General features: G+C 27.1%; 4 protein-coding genes across 4 annotated transcripts; 2 read left to right on the top strand and 2 right to left on the bottom strand.

Annotated features, from left to right (window-relative positions):
- Positions 1-70: 70 nt before the first annotated feature.
- LOC123268395 (enhancer of polycomb homolog 1) lies at positions 71-7,448 on the bottom strand. The gene is made up of 9 exons (XM_044733405.1): positions 6,634-7,448; positions 5,775-5,913; positions 5,426-5,667; positions 5,071-5,330; positions 4,533-4,965; positions 4,305-4,456; positions 3,839-3,976; positions 2,437-3,762; positions 71-1,296 (listed from the first exon to the last, which is right to left on the bottom strand). The coding sequence occupies exons 1-9, from the start codon at positions 6,784-6,786 to the stop codon at positions 1,176-1,178; spliced, it is 2,964 nt and encodes a 987-aa protein (XP_044589340.1). The 5' UTR covers positions 6,787-7,448; the 3' UTR covers positions 71-1,175.
- A 2,394-nt stretch (positions 7,449-9,842) lies between these two features.
- Positions 9,843-11,528, top strand: LOC123268393 (glyoxylate/hydroxypyruvate reductase A-like). Its single transcript, XM_044733403.1, has 4 exons — positions 9,843-10,053; positions 10,347-10,718; positions 10,934-11,298; positions 11,373-11,528. Exons 1-4 carry the CDS (start codon positions 9,960-9,962, stop codon positions 11,502-11,504), a joined length of 963 nt encoding a protein of 320 aa, XP_044589338.1. The 5' UTR covers positions 9,843-9,959; the 3' UTR covers positions 11,505-11,528.
- Positions 11,529-11,990: 462 nt separating this feature from the next.
- LOC123268392 (glyoxylate/hydroxypyruvate reductase A-like) lies at positions 11,991-13,964 on the top strand. The gene is made up of 4 exons (XM_044733401.1): positions 11,991-12,182; positions 12,706-13,080; positions 13,218-13,582; positions 13,689-13,964. The coding sequence occupies exons 1-4, from the start codon at positions 12,089-12,091 to the stop codon at positions 13,818-13,820; spliced, it is 966 nt and encodes a 321-aa protein (XP_044589336.1). The 5' UTR covers positions 11,991-12,088; the 3' UTR covers positions 13,821-13,964.
- On the bottom strand, positions 13,958-16,092 carry LOC123268394 (translin). Its single transcript, XM_044733404.1, has 5 exons — positions 15,754-16,092; positions 15,562-15,661; positions 14,986-15,201; positions 14,809-14,888; positions 13,958-14,305 (listed from the first exon to the last, which is right to left on the bottom strand). Exons 1-5 carry the CDS (start codon positions 15,820-15,822, stop codon positions 14,072-14,074), a joined length of 699 nt encoding a protein of 232 aa, XP_044589339.1. The 5' UTR covers positions 15,823-16,092; the 3' UTR covers positions 13,958-14,071.
- Between the last annotated feature and the right edge of the window lie 311 nt (positions 16,093-16,403).

Genomic DNA, 16,403 nt, shown 5'->3' with positions numbered 1-16,403 from the left:
TAAATCTATGCACTCATTTATTAATGAATAAATGAATTTATATAAAATAAAACAAAAAAAGAAAAAATAATTTGTTTTTGAAGGATAAAATTTCTTTATTACTTCTCCTAAAAATCGTATTCTATTTAATGTTTATATTTTACTTTTTACTTGGAATTAGTCCATATTTCTGTTTTGTTTTTTACACATTGCTGTGTTCCTACCACAACATTTAATTACATTTATTTATTAATTAATAATTATTTAAATTGCCTATAATTAAGAGATACAGTAAGCGTAATGTATTCTTTTATATTTACAACGATTTTCATCATTTTTATTTGTATTCTTATTATTTTATATTTTTTATTTTATAAGTCGTCATCTATAATTAAACTCGTCATTCTTGCATTTTCATTCTTTGTCCTTTTAAATTTTTCTCCGAGGTTTCTCTGTCAAACTGATTACAAAAAAAAATTTATTTTCGTCTTTAATTAATTAAAAAATATGTTTCTTAAAGTCAACTTATTTTGAATAGTTTAATTACAATTCGATTAATAAGCCCTATCGATAATAGGTTTCTAGTTTTATACAATCTTTAAATGTTTACACATAGAACGTTCTTATTTAAATTTATTAATTAATATTTCAGCGTCAATGTTTTTTTGTTTTTTGTTAATTAAGTAGATTTTTTCGATTCAAAAAAAAGTTTATTACCCCTATATTTCATGTTCTGTACAAATTTAAATCACTATGACTATAATAACAATACAGTAAACAAATAAATTTGACTTAGAAAAAAAGAAGAAAATATGTTAAGCATTGTTTTTTTTTTTTTTGTACAATTTACAATAAATAATATAAACAATTGACATGTTCTTCGTCTATCAATCCATTAGTTCATCTTTGTATTAATAATGAATTAATGATTATATTATCGGTTCGAAGTTAATTATTAGAAAAAAATAATAAAAACAAAAAAAACCTCGAGAATGATATAGTTGATTATATTCGATTTTTGTCTTTCATTCAACTTTTATTTTGTTTGTTTCATTCTTATTAATTTTTTTATGTAATTTTTTATTTTTTTTTTTATTTTTTTATTTTTCAGACAAATATGTCTCGAGCTATTTTAATTATTAGCAAATCCCCCAATTACAAGACGCAAGTAATAATGGGGATGTCAACAGTAGGCATCATGTCACTTCCATCGCAAGTGAATTATTTTTGTTAGTTCGTACAATTTGTTGCTGTTGCTGCTGTTTACTTTCACATGGTGCTCCTTCCACACCATCAACTTCCATGCTTAATCCTTCACTGAAATATTTATAATATTTCAATCAATTATCATCATTTCAAATGAGATGTTTTAGAAAAATTAAGTGAATTTTATTCAACTTAAAGAAAATGATAATCAAAATGGAATCAATTAGCAAATTAAAAATCAAGATTATCAGAAGATAAAAATTGTGAATCGATATTGGAATGATAATATATTAAGATCTTAAAATTTTCAAATCACTAGCAATTTATTTCTCTAAAAAAGAAATAATTAAAAAACGTCAATTTTAGTATAAAAACGTTATTTTTGAAATTGGAATAGTTAGATATTCATAATTTAAATGGTATTTTTTATTCAGATAATAATCTCCATTAGTAATATGCATGATTTTTGGTTTTAATTACTTTTTCATCGGAATATTAATCTTTAATTATTTTAAAATCATATTTGCTATATAATATTTTAAAGTCGAACATTAAGCATATGACAATTAGTTGAACATTTAAAGACCGTTATGAATGATTAATTAGCACATACTAACTTCTTAATACTTGTTGAGAACAATGAGAGTGAGATCTCAAAAAAAGTTGAGATCAATCAAGGCAAAATTTAATAAGAATATTATACATATTTCATTACTAATCAATGTAAAAAATTAAATTTTCCTTATTTTCTGTTAAAATTGATCAAAAAAGATAATAATACCAAAAAGCATACACCTATTTTTAAGAACGGGTCCGATTTTTTTCTTTCCTTGCATTTATCGAGAGAAACCGTACTATCTTTGTCGCGCTCGCAACAGCAAAGCTATTGTAGATTCATGTATTGTTCGTAAACAGATGAAAATTTCGTAAAAAATGCTCTGAAAGAAAATAGATAATTTAATAATCTATAGAGTAGCAGAAAGTTTTTTCTAAAATTTTTCTTTGTTTAGGAGAAATTCACGAAGCTGCAATAACTGGGACCGGCTCTAAAGATAAAATGGCATTCAAATTCATAATTTAAATGCATTATATTTCGAATGTAGTAAAGATATACAATTTCTTTTTCAACGAATATTCTTAAAAAAATTATATAAATAAATGAGCTATGTAATTATTAATTGTACTTAAAGCTTTTTGATTTTAGAAAAGCATGTAATAGTTTTTATAAATAAAAAATAATGTAAACGTTACCTATTATTACTATTAAGCGTAATTTCCCCGGACGTAGGTATTTGTTGCTGTATTTGTCCTTGTTGTTGTTGTTGCAATTGTTGCTGTTGTAACTGTTGTTGTTGTTGCTGTCTCGCTAAATTCGCAAGTTTAGTTTGAGCTATGAACCCAGGTAATAAACCGGACGGTGCTGAATGTTTTTGGGGTAAAATATTATTACTAACATAAGTTCCAGTATTATTTTGGAGTACAGCAGCTGATCCACTCACAACACTATTACTATTAATTATATGCGAATTTGGACCATTTTGGTGGCCATTACCATAATTTGTAACACTAGTAACTCGTAAGTTTCTCGTTGGACTAGTCAGTGATTTCGATAATATAGACGACGAAGTTGTCGACAACGACGTTGTCGACGTCGACGATGATGATGGTAACGATGGTAATTGATTGTTTATTAATTGTCTATAATGATTAACATTTTTCGTTATCCCACTTTCGGATTGTGTCACCAAGGAAGTAGATAGTGTTGTTAATGGCGAGGAAAATGATTGAACGTTAGAAGTAGATGACAATGACGATAATGATGCGGACGAAGATGACGATAACGATAATGATGATGATAATAATGATTGTGTTGATGATAATGATGATGATGATAATGATGATGTGGAAGTTATTGTTGATGTTGTTGAAGGTGTTATTGTTGATGTTGTTACAGGTGGTGTTGTTGTTGTTGTTGTAGTTGCTGTTGTTATTGTAATTGTTGTTGTTGTTGTGGTGGTTGTTATTGTTGTTGTTGCAGAACCAGATAAATTATTTACACTTTTACCGACACTATGACACTGATTACGACAACTTAACACATTATTATTTATTGGAGTCACTTGGAAGCGCGAACTACCTAGCTCCTCACTCATTAACGATGGTGGTAAAGTTGCTGATGATGATGATGATGATAATAATAACGACGACGACGATGATGATGATATTGTTGTTGACGAAGATGTTGTTGACGACGTTGTTAAAACACCAAGATCGAAGCCCGTAAGTGTATCATCATCAATTGTGAAATAATCAGAGATATTGAATTCCGCTGTAAAGAATTCATCAGTACTAGGTCGATCAGGCTCGATGTCTACGCATATTGACGTTGCTTCCGTAGGAAATGGATATAAAGATAACGCTGGTTTTTTTGTTCTTGTCGAACTGTTTATATAAAAATGATCCATTTCAGACTCGGATTCTTCACTACTGCTATTACTTGATGTGCTCCAACCCGCTGTTGACTCGTCGTTTTGGTTTGCATCCGTGCCTAATGGAGTTTTTGGCCGAAAGTGTAACCTATAAAAAAATATTTTTTCAATTATTAATAAATTTTATAATTATTTTAATTAAAAATATAAATTTTTTTTTTTACCATTCTTTTTTGACGGAGGATATTGTCGTTGGTGAGGCAGTAGTTATTGAATCATTATTTTGACTTGATTCATGTATTGTAAAATCTAGTGATGACCAAATATCATCGATATCACTAGGATAACGATCCAATATGACTCTGAAAGAAAATAATTTATTCATTATAGACATTCATAATAATTTAATAACTTAAAATTTTATTTTATAATGTATAATTTAAAAAATAACTTAATAGAAGTATAATACCGATTGGCGTTCATGTAATTAAATAAATGAATGAATAATTGATTATAAAATCAATTCCAAAATAATTTTTAAGGAGAAATTTGTTTTATAACTGAAACATTAGTATTTAAAAATAAAAAATCATCTATAATATTACAATATAAATATTAATCTAAAGTAAATTAATTTTGAAATAAAATAAACTATAATACACTGAAAAAATCTTTTAAAAAGAAAAATACCTTCCACCACGTCCATATCTTCGTCTTGCAAGACCAATACATCTTGGGGTAGGTTTACTAATACTTGTTAACGCAAACCTATATTTTTTATCGGCAATACCACCTTCGCTTTTACTACACCAAGGCCAATTACCATAGCCACCTGATACAGGCTATAAAAAAATTTGTAAATGATTAGAAAACAATAAAATATTGGAAAATGTGGATAGGGATGAATAAAAAAATTACCGGTAAATAATTGCAATACCGATTGCGTCTAAATGCAAACGGACCCTCATCAGCAGTATCATCATCACGTTCTTTAGACATTGATAACTGCGTGTGAGGAAATGGATTATCTTCATCAGAGCTGACAAGCGGGTCCAGCCCACTACCGAGGACACCAGTACGTGAATTACGATTACTACCACCAACACCACAAGCACTACCACTACGTAATACACTATCGTCTAAACCACTACGACCGTCTAATTTATGTTTTCGTTTTTTATACTGTCGTTTTTCTTTTCTTTGTAAACTATCGTCTTTATTACAAACTTTATTTGACCAATTTTGATGTACACCAAATTGATTTGTGAATAATGGAGCAAATGCTGGACGTGTTGTTTTTAATGCTGATACTTCTGCTAATATTTGACCACTGAAATCTTCGGCTTGATACCTGTAACAATAATAATATAATTTATAATAGTTTGATAGATATAATCTTTATAATCGAATAAAATATTGAAAATTGCTAACTTGTATAAAATTATTTCTACTGTACCTTTTTTCAAAAACTTCAATGGTGAGATGAAGATGTTCACGCTTTGTTTTCTCACGTCTTTTAACTAATTCTAATAGTGTTACCGCTTTACTAAGATCCCTACGTAATTTAAGCATCTTTTCATAACTAGTCTCGTCATTTTTACGATTTTTACGAGTTTGCATTTTTTCAGTTATCCTACGAAATGCTAAATAAGGATTGTTGGCCGCAGATCCAAGACGATTATCCGTTTTCACCGTCAACAATAATGGATGTTGTGGCTATAACAATAAAGTAAATAGTTACATTTGTTTATTTGATCATGATAAATCACAATAATGAGTAATAATTTTATTATCATTATAAATAAACTCACATTTTTAAGACGTTTATCTAACCAATAATCGAAAACAGCGATAATAAGATCATCATCTTCTTTTAGCAGAGCTTTAGCTTCTTGTAACGATACTGTTTTTTGTGCTGAATTTTTCTCAAGTCTATCCATCATCTCTTCAAATTGCAATGGTGTCAAGTCCATTTTTTTACTTTGTATTCCGACCCATTTCTCATCTTCGGAATCCATGTCATAATCTGGTATATCTTGTTCCATTGCAAATGCTGATTTTCGTTTTTTTATATAAGTAAAAAGAAGAATTGTTACTATTGTAATTTTTCAGTGATAAATAAATAAAATGATCAGTAATTAATTTTGAATAAATACTTACGTTGCATGTGTATTAATTGCCGTGGCAATTTGTAATCGGCAGGATAAATTTTGTCGTAAGCTTCTACATCGGTCAAGTCCGTAACTTCGGGTGTCGGAATAATTACGCCTGTGCACATTGCTCTTTGAAGATGATGTTCCTGAATTTAAAAATACAAGAATCAATTAATAATAATTCAATTTAAATAAAATTATAAAATTTATTAGTAACTGACTATTATTATACTTGTGAAATTTTTTGTTTAATATAAAAAATAACAACTCAAAAATTTAAGTGTTAATAATTAAATTCTGTTAGTAAAATAAAATAAAACAAATTTAATCAGTAAGATTACTCATGAATTTAAATAATTTATTTTGTGTAAATAGATTAAAAAAAAAAAAATTATTATTTACAAAAAATCGAAACAGAACAAGTTTTTAAAAATTGTATTTTTTATTTTATTATTAAAGTTTAAATTACAATTCGTAAAAACCGATCAAAAAAAAAATAATGATGTTAAAAATAAACAATTATTGTTTATTCAATGGTGTTGAAAGCGGTCGAAAAATTTCGCGCCAATTTCAAAAATGACCGCTTTGACTCCGTCCGCGCAATAGTATAAAAACAAACCAACACCAATAAAATAAGACAATGATAATTTAGCGCTACTTATGATTTTAGTTAATAATAATGGAAAAAAGTCAAAATAAAATGCAAAAAAATGAATTAAAAAAAAGAAATAAATATTTAAAAAAAGTGCCATCTGTCGGTTGTTTACAAAAATGAAATCTAAAAAAGCGATCCAAAATGGTTGCCATATAGAAAACATGCTGTGATCTAAAAACGTGTTTGGGAAAAATAATTCCTGATAACTTACACTTTCTTCCTCTTTAGTCATACCACTTGGCATTTGCGGTACTGCCCGATTAATTGCTGAATAATCCGGCAAATCGGGCAAATCTTCAGCCATAAAAATAGGCATTGGTTTTGAAGCGTCCAGGGGCTTCGCCCTGAACGACAGCTTGCTCATCGTGTAGATGCACGTAATAACCTAGCTTCAACAAAATATACCTATATGTATATGTGTACCTATTAAATAAAAAAAATTGACGTCTATTTATTTACACTCGCGTCACTTAAATAAGGGACTTAAAATAGGGCCCAAACTAAAGTAACACCTCGGGCCCCTTGAATCCCTCTCCCTCCCTCGAAATAAATAGTATATTGTATAAACTGTCGTTGTATATAATATCAATGTGTGTGAATGATACTGAGGGGGGAGTGGGGTCTCCGGGGCGTGCTTGGAACCTCTTGTTCCTCTTCGGGGCCCTAGAAGTTTGAGGCACCACCATAGGCCTCAACACCCACCGCAATAATTTCTTCAGGGTCTCATCGTTCATCAGCCATTACATCTAACACCCTCACTCATTCACTAAACTAAATATTTCACTGTTAATACATGTTTGCGTTACACGATCCCTGTTAAAAGCCATCATGGCCGACGGACAGCCATTTATTCTACGAGTGAACCAGTCGCGAGACAGGACCGTACCAATTCTCATTTATTTTAAAGATATCCTCAACCATCAATATTATTGTCTCCTCTGTTTTTTTATGCTTATTCTTCAAGGCTGATACGAAAACCCGCGATATCAATACCACGGGCACTGAGATTTCAAGCTAAAAAACAACCCTGATACACAAGCGCTCTAGAGTTAAGGTTACTTTACAATCATTATTTATTATTTTTCGTCTTCATGAAGCGACAAGCATCTCTCACACGCGGTTACTGATTGTTCATTGTCCAATCATTTTTTGCCGCTTTTTTTAAATTCAAATTCAAAATATTTAAGGGGTCATTCTGGTTCCGATGCTTGAAAAAAAACCAGTATTCATTATTTTTTTTACACAGAAACTATTATAGATATTAACATAAAATTCATTTAGCTCAACAAATACACTTTTGAATAACACAAAAAATATCTAAAATTATTTTTTTTATATTTCTTATATGAATAAACAACGGAGCTCTTTCAAAGGTGGTGTGTCACTAACGAACATGATAACTTGATAACGGTTCATCTAAAACACAAAATCCAAAATTATTTATCTTCAATATATAAGTAGTTAATGCATCAGCTACAGAGACTAACCTTTATTGATAAATAACAAAATGGCAGACATTAAAAGAAAAAAAAACTGAAAAGTGAGGCTTGTTTTCACAGTTTTTGGTCCTAAAAAAATTTTTAAAATCAAAATTTCGATTTGATTGTAGCTGATGCAATTGCTACTTCTATCTAGAATATATTGTTTAAATTTCATTGAGATTGGGTCAATGGTTCCGGAAATACCTTCTACGTCAACCAGAAAAGCATAGTTCTGAGGTAAACGCGTTTGAAAGTTTTTTTAGTTTAAAAAAACAAAATTTTAACTAAAGTCAACTATCGATGCCGGTACCATCCAAATTCCTTCAGCCTTTTTAAAAATTTCATTTTCTTTTACTTGAAAATCCACATAAACATCGTAAAATTATATAGTTACTGTGGTCCAATTACTTAGAAATTTTAACACATTACTTTTAGATGTATGTACTTTCGAAAAATGTAAAAAAAAAAATAAATTTTTTTTTGAAACTTACAAATCAGAATGGCCCCTTAATATCAAAAAAGATTTTGGTTATTATTTAGAAGTAGAAACCACAACGTTTCAATTTATAAAAATAATATTAAATTTTTTTTTTTGTTTTTTATGTTTATTTGTGTTTTGTTTTACTTTGACTCTATTACAAAATTTATATTTTGCTAGATTACAAAATAACAAATTATAAATTTTATTTATCAATTAATATTTTTGATGAATTCATTGGATTTAATTTGTGGTAATTGTTTAGATAACACAGAGAAAAAATTTCTTTTGAAAGAAATGGGCATTGTTGTAACTAAAAATTAATTTGTTGAAAATTTTAAACAATTTCATTTCTTAGCTGAAGAAATCAAAATTTTTCTTATAATAACTTCCTTATTGAAAAAAAGTTTTCTACATTTGGGGAAAAATAGTTTTGAATGAAAATTCGCATTTTGTCTATTCAAAATTCTTTTCTTCTAAATCAAAAAAACTTTATTTTAACACAGAAGGTTTCTGTAAGAAAAATTTTGATTTCTTCAGCTAAGAAATAAAGATATTTAAAATTTTCAATAAATTGATTTCTTATTACAACATTGCTCATTATTTTCAAAAGAAATTTTTCTCTCAATGCAGGGTTCCACTTTTTTTTGATCATAAAAAAACAAAAATTAAATTGAATTGATTAATGTAACCTAACTGAATTGATTGAATCTCATTAAATTGAACACAAAATTAAGTCTGGACGTAGCTCACTAGTTTTATTCGACATTGCTAAGATATACGAGAGAAAGAAAAATGAAAACGTCATTGCGTTGAATGTTCTAGAGTCAACGAAAAGTCCATTGGTGTTGATCGCCTGTAAGATAATCGTGGCAATCGGAAAGGGCTTCAGCCTGTAAATTCGATTTTCTGTAAGCAATGATTTCACTGAATGTGTCATAAAATTGACGCACTAATATACTTTTCACAACTATTAATTTTTAATCTTGTACATCATAAAGATTATATAAAAAAGTATGAGGCTGAAGTTACATAGCAGACACTTTACAATTTTTCGATTTTTCTTGAAAAATAAAGTAGGCATAGAAAATTATTTATAATTTTTCAGAGTTTCTAAAGATGAAATTTTTAAATAAAATTTTCTTGCTATAATTTGTTTGTTTAACAAATTTTGAAAATGATCAGATGTCTGTTAATTTCAGTATCATAAAAAAGTATATAACTGTTTCATGAATATTGTAGGTAATAACATAAATCTTAAAATAAAATAGGCCGTCAAAAATTGGACCTCTATAAATAATCGATACTTTTATCTTATATTCTTCAAGAAAATTGTTAATCAAAATCAAATGAAATTTAAATTTCTTTATGAATTACTATGAATTTACTCTTCTCTAAATTTCTATTTAAATGGAACATTATAGACTCGATTGATAAAGTAGTAAATTCATTCACAGATAATATGACTACTGTTTCATTCTCTATTTACATGGTCCAGAGCCGTAAATACAGTAAATATGAGAATAATATGTCAACTACATCCGTGGAGTTTTATTTATTAGAAAAATAATTAAAAAAATGAACGGTGTTGTTGTTTATTCTCATTTATCAAAATTATCACAGCATATTAAAAAAATTATACCGCAACTCAATATTGTTAATATTAATCCAGGTAAATAATATTTACAAAAAATTTAATTTTTCGAATTAACATACTTATTATTTTTTATTAATTTATAAACTCGAAATTTTGATTATCACTAATCATTATCATTATCACTTTAAAGATAAGATCATTTGTATGCGGTTTTCCGCAATATTTATTTTGATTATCCTCCTTTTCTAGGAATTTTAAGCTATAAATAAATAATATATAATACAACTATCTGTGATTTTAATCACAAGATACATTGATTCAAAGAGTACTTTGAACTTAAAATTTTATATATATATATTTTTTTCCAGATAATAATGAGTCACTGGAATTAAATAATGTTGAAATAATGGTAACAGATTGTTCATTATTACTGAATATTAAGAACAAATTGAGTAATATTAAATGGATACAATTTACATCAGCTGGAGTTGAAGAATTACTCAGCTTACGTGATGATAAAAATATTAATTTTGTAGCCACCAGATTCGTTGATTCAGCTTATGGTTTAGACATGGCAGAATATGTTGTTATGCAAATTGTTGCTCATGAAAGAAATCAATGGAAGGAGTATGAAGCCCAAAAAAAAAGTTTTTGGTCCAGTGATTCGATGTTTGGACAACGAAGACTATTGTCTGATATGACTATTGGGATTATGGGTGTCGGTAATATTGGAAAAATTGGTTGGTATATTTTAGAAATTATTTATATTTTTTAGGTTGAAGAATTTGGTATGTTTGTCGCAGTACGTTAAAAAATTCAATAATTATCAAATTACTGACACAAGATTAAGCAAAAAAAAAAAAAGATATTTTGATACATTTTTACTAAACGCTAATTGAAAAAAAAATTTGGATTTTTGAAAATTTACAACTCAAAATTTTTTATATTTTTTCAGTTGCGAAGACTTTGAAACATTTCAATGCTAAAATTTGGGGCTTAACTCGAACGATTCCAACTACAAAAGAGCCTTACATTGACGAGTATCGGATGACAAGTTCATTACCAGAATTTCTATCTAACTGCCATTATATTATAAATATAATGCCAGCCACTCCAGAAACTAATGGGCTATTGAATGGCGATATGTTAAAGAATTGTAAAGAAAATAACGCAATTTTTATGAACATTGGTAGAGGAAATATAATTAAAGAGGATGACTTGGTGAACGCTCTTGAAAATAAATGGATAACTGCTGCAATTCTAGACGTTTTTGAAGTCGAACCTTTACCATCGACCAGCAAACTTTGGACAATGCCTCAGGTAATAATAATACTGTTTCATTTTTTTTTTTTTAGCCTATTTTGATTTAAAATTTATTTTTATTTTTATTGTAGGTAATAATTTCGCCACATAATGCATGCTTAGCAAGTGCAGAAAGTGTTGCAGAATTGTTTTGCAATAATTATAGTAAATTCACCCATGGTGAACCATTACTTCACATTGTAAATTTTCAACGGGGCTATTGATAAAATATTTACTTCGATTATTAAGGGTTTTATAAATTTTTTTCAACAACCACGTTCATTCCTGTACTATCTTGATCAGTTGAATTTTTCAGATCCCAAAACTATTTGAAATTAATATTATTTATACGTACATAATATATATCATAGATAATTTTTTTATTCTTTATAATTAAAAAACAATTTTAGCTATTTTATATTTTTTAAAATTAAATTCTAGTCTCTAAATTGCGTTTTTGTATTTAAGTTTTTTTTTAGATTAATTCAATTTATGAATAATATTTTTATATTAAAATTGATCAATAAAAGCTTTATAAAAATATTTTATGTTTTACTGTTTATAATCATTAACTTTTAATTTTTTAAAAGTACAAATTAAAGGCTTGTTTACACTAATGATAGCCTTACAATCAGCATGACGCGAAATTTGAAATTTCCTACTACGCTGACTATTGCATTAGAAGATATAAATACATATATTGACATAATGCATAGTAGTGTATTTAGTTGACGTTTGAATAAGGTCCGTTGAACAATAGACGTATCATCAAATATATTTCTATTAGTTTAAAGATTTTTAAGTAAAGATGGGTCGTATTGTCGTGTTTACTACGATGTCAGTTTTAACACAACATATCAAAAGAATTATGCCAAAACTAGATTTAATTTATATTAATCCAGGTAAATTAAAAATAACACTTTTTATTAATAAATAATTTTTTCAAGGTCAAAATTGAGTATCACTTCGATTTTCTTTCTGCTTATCAAATTTTTCTTGTTAGTGTATTTTTTTATTTGATTTCTCTTCTTCATAATAAACGATAAGATTGTGTATGATGATTAATTTTTTTTGTCATTAAAAATTTTACTTAGAGAAAAATAATGTTATTTTTTTTTTATTGACAATAATCATTTATCAAATAATTTTATTCTAATTTTAACGTTAAAAAACAATCGTATTTTTAATTTTTATATTTATTTATTTATTTATTTGTAAAGAAATATTTATTTTTAATTTCAAAAAGAAAACTGTAAACTGTCAAAAGCGGTTTTTTATTATTACTCTTGTAGTCATTTGCGTAATATAAAAATTCTGTGCAGTTGCCTATTACTAATCACTAAAGTACATTATATGTAAACAGTTGATTGTCATTTAACAATTATAAGTATTTTTTTAAAAGCAATGTATTGATCTTTTTAACAGAAAGCAATACTGAATCACTTAAATTGGATGACGTTGAGATAATGATAGCAGACTGTCGATACTTGCCAAAAATAAAAGGCAAATTGAACAATATTAAATGGATCCAGTCGATATCAGCGGGAGTTGAACAACTAATTGAATTACGTCATGAAAAAAACATTAACTTTGTAATTACTAGGTTCGTTGATGAGACTTATGGTTTAGATATGGCTGAGTACATTATTATGCAAATCGTTGCTTTTGAAAGACGACAAAGAGAAGAATATGAAACACTTAAAAGCGCGGTTTGGCCACATAATTCAATGTTTGTTTCTCGGAGATTAATTTCTCAAATGAATATTGGGATTATGGGTATCGGCAACATTGGAAAAGTCGGTAAGTATCAAAATTTTTTGTAACATAAAACTTGAATCTAGTAAAGATGATTTTTTATAAATTTTTATTAAGCGCTAATTGAAAAAAAATTTGGATTTTTGAAAATTTAAAACTCAAAATTTTTTATATTTTTTCAGTTGCAAGGACTTTGAAACATTTCAATGCTAAAATTTGGGGCTTAACTCGAACGATTCCAACTACAAAAGAGCCTTACATTGACGAGTATCGGATGACAAGTTCATTACCAGAATTTCTATCTAACTGTCATTATATCATAAATATAATGCCGGCCACTCCAGAGACTAATGGGCTATTGAATGGCGATATATTAAAAAATTGTAAAGAAAATAATGCAATTTTTATGAACGTTGGTAGAGGAAATATAATTAAAGAGGATGACTTGGTGAACGCTCTTGAAAATAAATGGATAACTGCTGCAATTCTAGACGTTTTTGAAGTCGAGCCTTTACCATCAACCAGCAAACTTTGGGCAATGCCTCAGGTACTAATAATGTTTTGATAAATCTTTTTGAATTTTTATACTAAGATTTAAGAACATAGAAATGCAAATTTAAAAAAAATTGATGAACAATTTTTTATATTTGTAGGTGATAATAACACCACACAATGCGTGTACTGTAAGAGCAGATGGTATTGCAAACTTATTCAAAAGTAATTACGAAAAATACATGAAAGGTGAAACATTACCAAATGTATTGAATATTCAACACGGATATTGATAACAGATACAAAAATATTTTTGAATATTAATTTTATTATTCATTTATATATCAAATATTATATTACGTATTTTTATCAGTATTATATACTTTTATCAAATGTATCAAGTACGGTAGAAATAAAATTATTTTTTTTTATCTTAATTAGTGTTATAAAAAACTAATGTTGTTCTTAATATAATATAAGTAATAAAGTTTTAAGTCAGAGAAAATATATGAAAAAGTAAAAAAAATAATAAATAGTTTTAAACTTATTGAGCCGGTGAAATTTGCTGACTTGTTGGTTTTAAACCACGAATGCTTAAATCATAAACAACTTCTTCAATTTTCTTGACATCATATTTCAAAGCATCGAAGCGTTTTCTCAAATTGTCGTTTTTCAAGTTGAGCAATCGAAAACCAGCATTTAATTCATTGACAAAACGTGCGATCTCAATTGGTCGATTGTAATCACCACATGTGACGCTATTTACTGCAAATCGTGTCTATAACACAAAAATAAGAAAAGATAATTTACAATTATTAACTCATATTTTTGAAATTTAATTGAAGTAATCATAAGTAAATTCAATTTTATTTATCTAATAAGTTTTAAAATTTAATGTTAGAAATATAAAAAAAATATTAGACTAAAAATATCTACAACACATCTGAAGTATTTGAAAAATTTTTAAAAGTACTTTTGTTTTAATTGTTAATTTAATTTTATACTATCTCAAATTTATAACATGAAAAGAGCAGATATCTAACAAAAATTTATGTTATTAATTTTTAATTGCAAAAGTATTATGAATGCAGCAGAAATATGAAAATTTCTTGATTTAATAGCGAAATTTTAAAATATACTTATGAAAATGTTAAAAAAAAGATTTTCCTTGTAATTTTTCATATTTATCGTATCGATATTTCATTTAGCTGATTACAAAATAAAAAAGTTATTGAATGATATTTTTTTTCAGTGTAATAAGTCATGTGTTTATTTACTCACCAGTTCAGCAGACAACTCGAGCAAGCCCATTAGAAATTCTTCAATATCCAAATGAAAGCCTTCTTCACGGTTGCTTTTAACTTGAAAAAAAAATTATTTAAAACAATTAACTCAATAATATTCTATGTCGTATCGTGTACACTTGTAATATTTGTCTAACTTTTTTTAACTACTTACTTCCAAGAAATTCAGCAACTGTTTCTTTAGTAACAAGTGTCTTGACCTCTAGATAAATGATTAAAGATACAAGAAAGCACAGTCTTTGTGTAACATAACGCCATTGATCATGGAATCGGTAATACTGATCATTTGGTACCAATTTTTCCAATTCTGAATAGTATTGACGAACCGTTTCAAAATGTTCTCGTGCTTTTGCACAGTACTGCGATACAACTATTAAAAGTAAAAAATATTATTATCAATACATGACAATAATTTGTATGATTTCCAAATGTAGAAATTAAAAAAACTATGAATGTAATTTTCAAAAAAATTGCGCTTAGAAATAATTTATTTTTTAAACAAAATTAAAAAATTGTCAATTGTCTGTTGATTTCAGTATCATCAGACTTTATGATACTTTACAGACATCTGTTCATTTTAAGGATTGTTTATAACAAATAAATTATTGTAGAAAGAAAAATATTTTCCAGAATTAGCATTCATTTTTTTTTACTTTCTGCATGTGGGTTTTTAAAATAATAATTTAGTTTGAAAAATGCTATTAGTTATTTATTTATATTGACAACTTACTAATATCTTCTTCCATTGGATTTTCATTGTGGATATTTTGTAAAACCATTAAAATATCTCGATAACATTTTTCGAGTTTTCGGACAATAACACGTATTTCCTATAATAAAATTTTTTTTACATGAAAAAAAAATTAGTATATTCTTATAAGTAAGTTTGTAAATTTATAAAATGTGAAAAAATAATTTTTACCTCTCTCAATTCTTGTTCATAGTTAAGGTAATCTTGAAATGAATTAAAGATTTTTGCAACTTCTGCCATTGTTTTGTTGTTATCAATATGAGAATGTTAGTATTTAATTATATTTACTGTTATTTAAACAACAAATACTGCTTATGAAGAATAATATGTTTACGCGTGAGTTTATGCTATATTATCAGTTTATTTTTGGAGGTTAGAACTCGTAATTTAAATGTACGTATATACGTATTTATTACCTAATATAGATAAAAAGCTAAATATGAACGGGAGGTGGCAGTCAGAGAATTATCTCGTTCAAATGAAAAATTATGATATTTATTATACAAATAAGTATAAAGTCGCTAATAGTTAATAATCGTAAAACTACCAACAATAAATGTTTCGAATATGAAAATTATAATTATTTAATAAATTAGAAAAAACAATAGAATTTTTCGAAATCAATCATTCGAAAATGAAAATAATATAAAGAAACAAAAATTTTTTTATTTTCGTCAGGAATTTTTTTTTAACTTTAATATTCTTTGTTTAATTTTTATTACTGGGTTCTCATCACAATTTTGGATTTTGAAGTTCCAGAAAAAAACACTTTCATCAAAAAAATTGGATGCTACTTCCCAATAGCGTCACACAAAAAACTG

The sequence above is a fragment of the Cotesia glomerata genome, linkage group LG7, assembly GCF_020080835.1.
Source record: "Cotesia glomerata isolate CgM1 linkage group LG7, MPM_Cglom_v2.3, whole genome shotgun sequence".
Lineage (NCBI taxonomy): Eukaryota > Metazoa > Arthropoda > Insecta > Hymenoptera > Braconidae > Cotesia > Cotesia glomerata.
Note: the sequence above shows the minus strand (reverse complement) of the source record. Positions and strands in the feature narration are given on the sequence as shown.

What these genes read in the sequence shown, in the direction of transcription:
- LOC123268395 (XM_044733405.1), bottom strand. Translation starts at nt 6,786, where the DNA reads ATGAGCAAGCTGTCGTTCAGGGCGAAGCCCCTGGACGCTTCAAAACCA. An exon ending in TAGATAAACGTCTTAAAAAT is followed by an intron (nt 5,331 to 5,425) that starts GTGAGTTTATTT and finishes TTATTGTTATAG; the next exon opens with CCACAACATCCATTATTGTT. An exon ending in ATTGAAGTTTTTGAAAAAAG is followed by an intron (nt 4,966 to 5,070) that starts GTACAGTAGAAA and finishes TTATTGTTACAG; the next exon opens with GTATCAAGCCGAAGATTTCA.
- LOC123268393 (XM_044733403.1), top strand. Translation starts at nt 9,960, where the DNA reads ATGAACGGTGTTGTTGTTTATTCTCATTTATCAAAATTATCACAGCAT. An exon ending in TATTGTTAATATTAATCCAG is followed by an intron (nt 10,054 to 10,346) that starts GTAAATAATATT and finishes ATTTTTTTCCAG; the next exon opens with ATAATAATGAGTCACTGGAA. An exon ending in CGGTAATATTGGAAAAATTG is followed by an intron (nt 10,719 to 10,933) that starts GTTGGTATATTT and finishes ATATTTTTTCAG; the next exon opens with TTGCGAAGACTTTGAAACAT.
- LOC123268392 (XM_044733401.1), top strand. Translation starts at nt 12,089, where the DNA reads ATGGGTCGTATTGTCGTGTTTACTACGATGTCAGTTTTAACACAACAT. An exon ending in TTTAATTTATATTAATCCAG is followed by an intron (nt 12,183 to 12,705) that starts GTAAATTAAAAA and finishes TCTTTTTAACAG; the next exon opens with AAAGCAATACTGAATCACTT. An exon ending in CGGCAACATTGGAAAAGTCG is followed by an intron (nt 13,081 to 13,217) that starts GTAAGTATCAAA and finishes ATATTTTTTCAG; the next exon opens with TTGCAAGGACTTTGAAACAT.
- LOC123268394 (XM_044733404.1), bottom strand. Translation starts at nt 15,822, where the DNA reads ATGGCAGAAGTTGCAAAAATCTTTAATTCATTTCAAGATTACCTTAAC. An exon ending in ATGAACAAGAATTGAGAGAG is followed by an intron (nt 15,662 to 15,753) that starts GTAAAAATTATT and finishes ATTTTATTATAG; the next exon opens with GAAATACGTGTTATTGTCCG. An exon ending in TCCAATGGAAGAAGATATTA is followed by an intron (nt 15,202 to 15,561) that starts GTAAGTTGTCAA and finishes TACTTTTAATAG; the next exon opens with TTGTATCGCAGTACTGTGCA.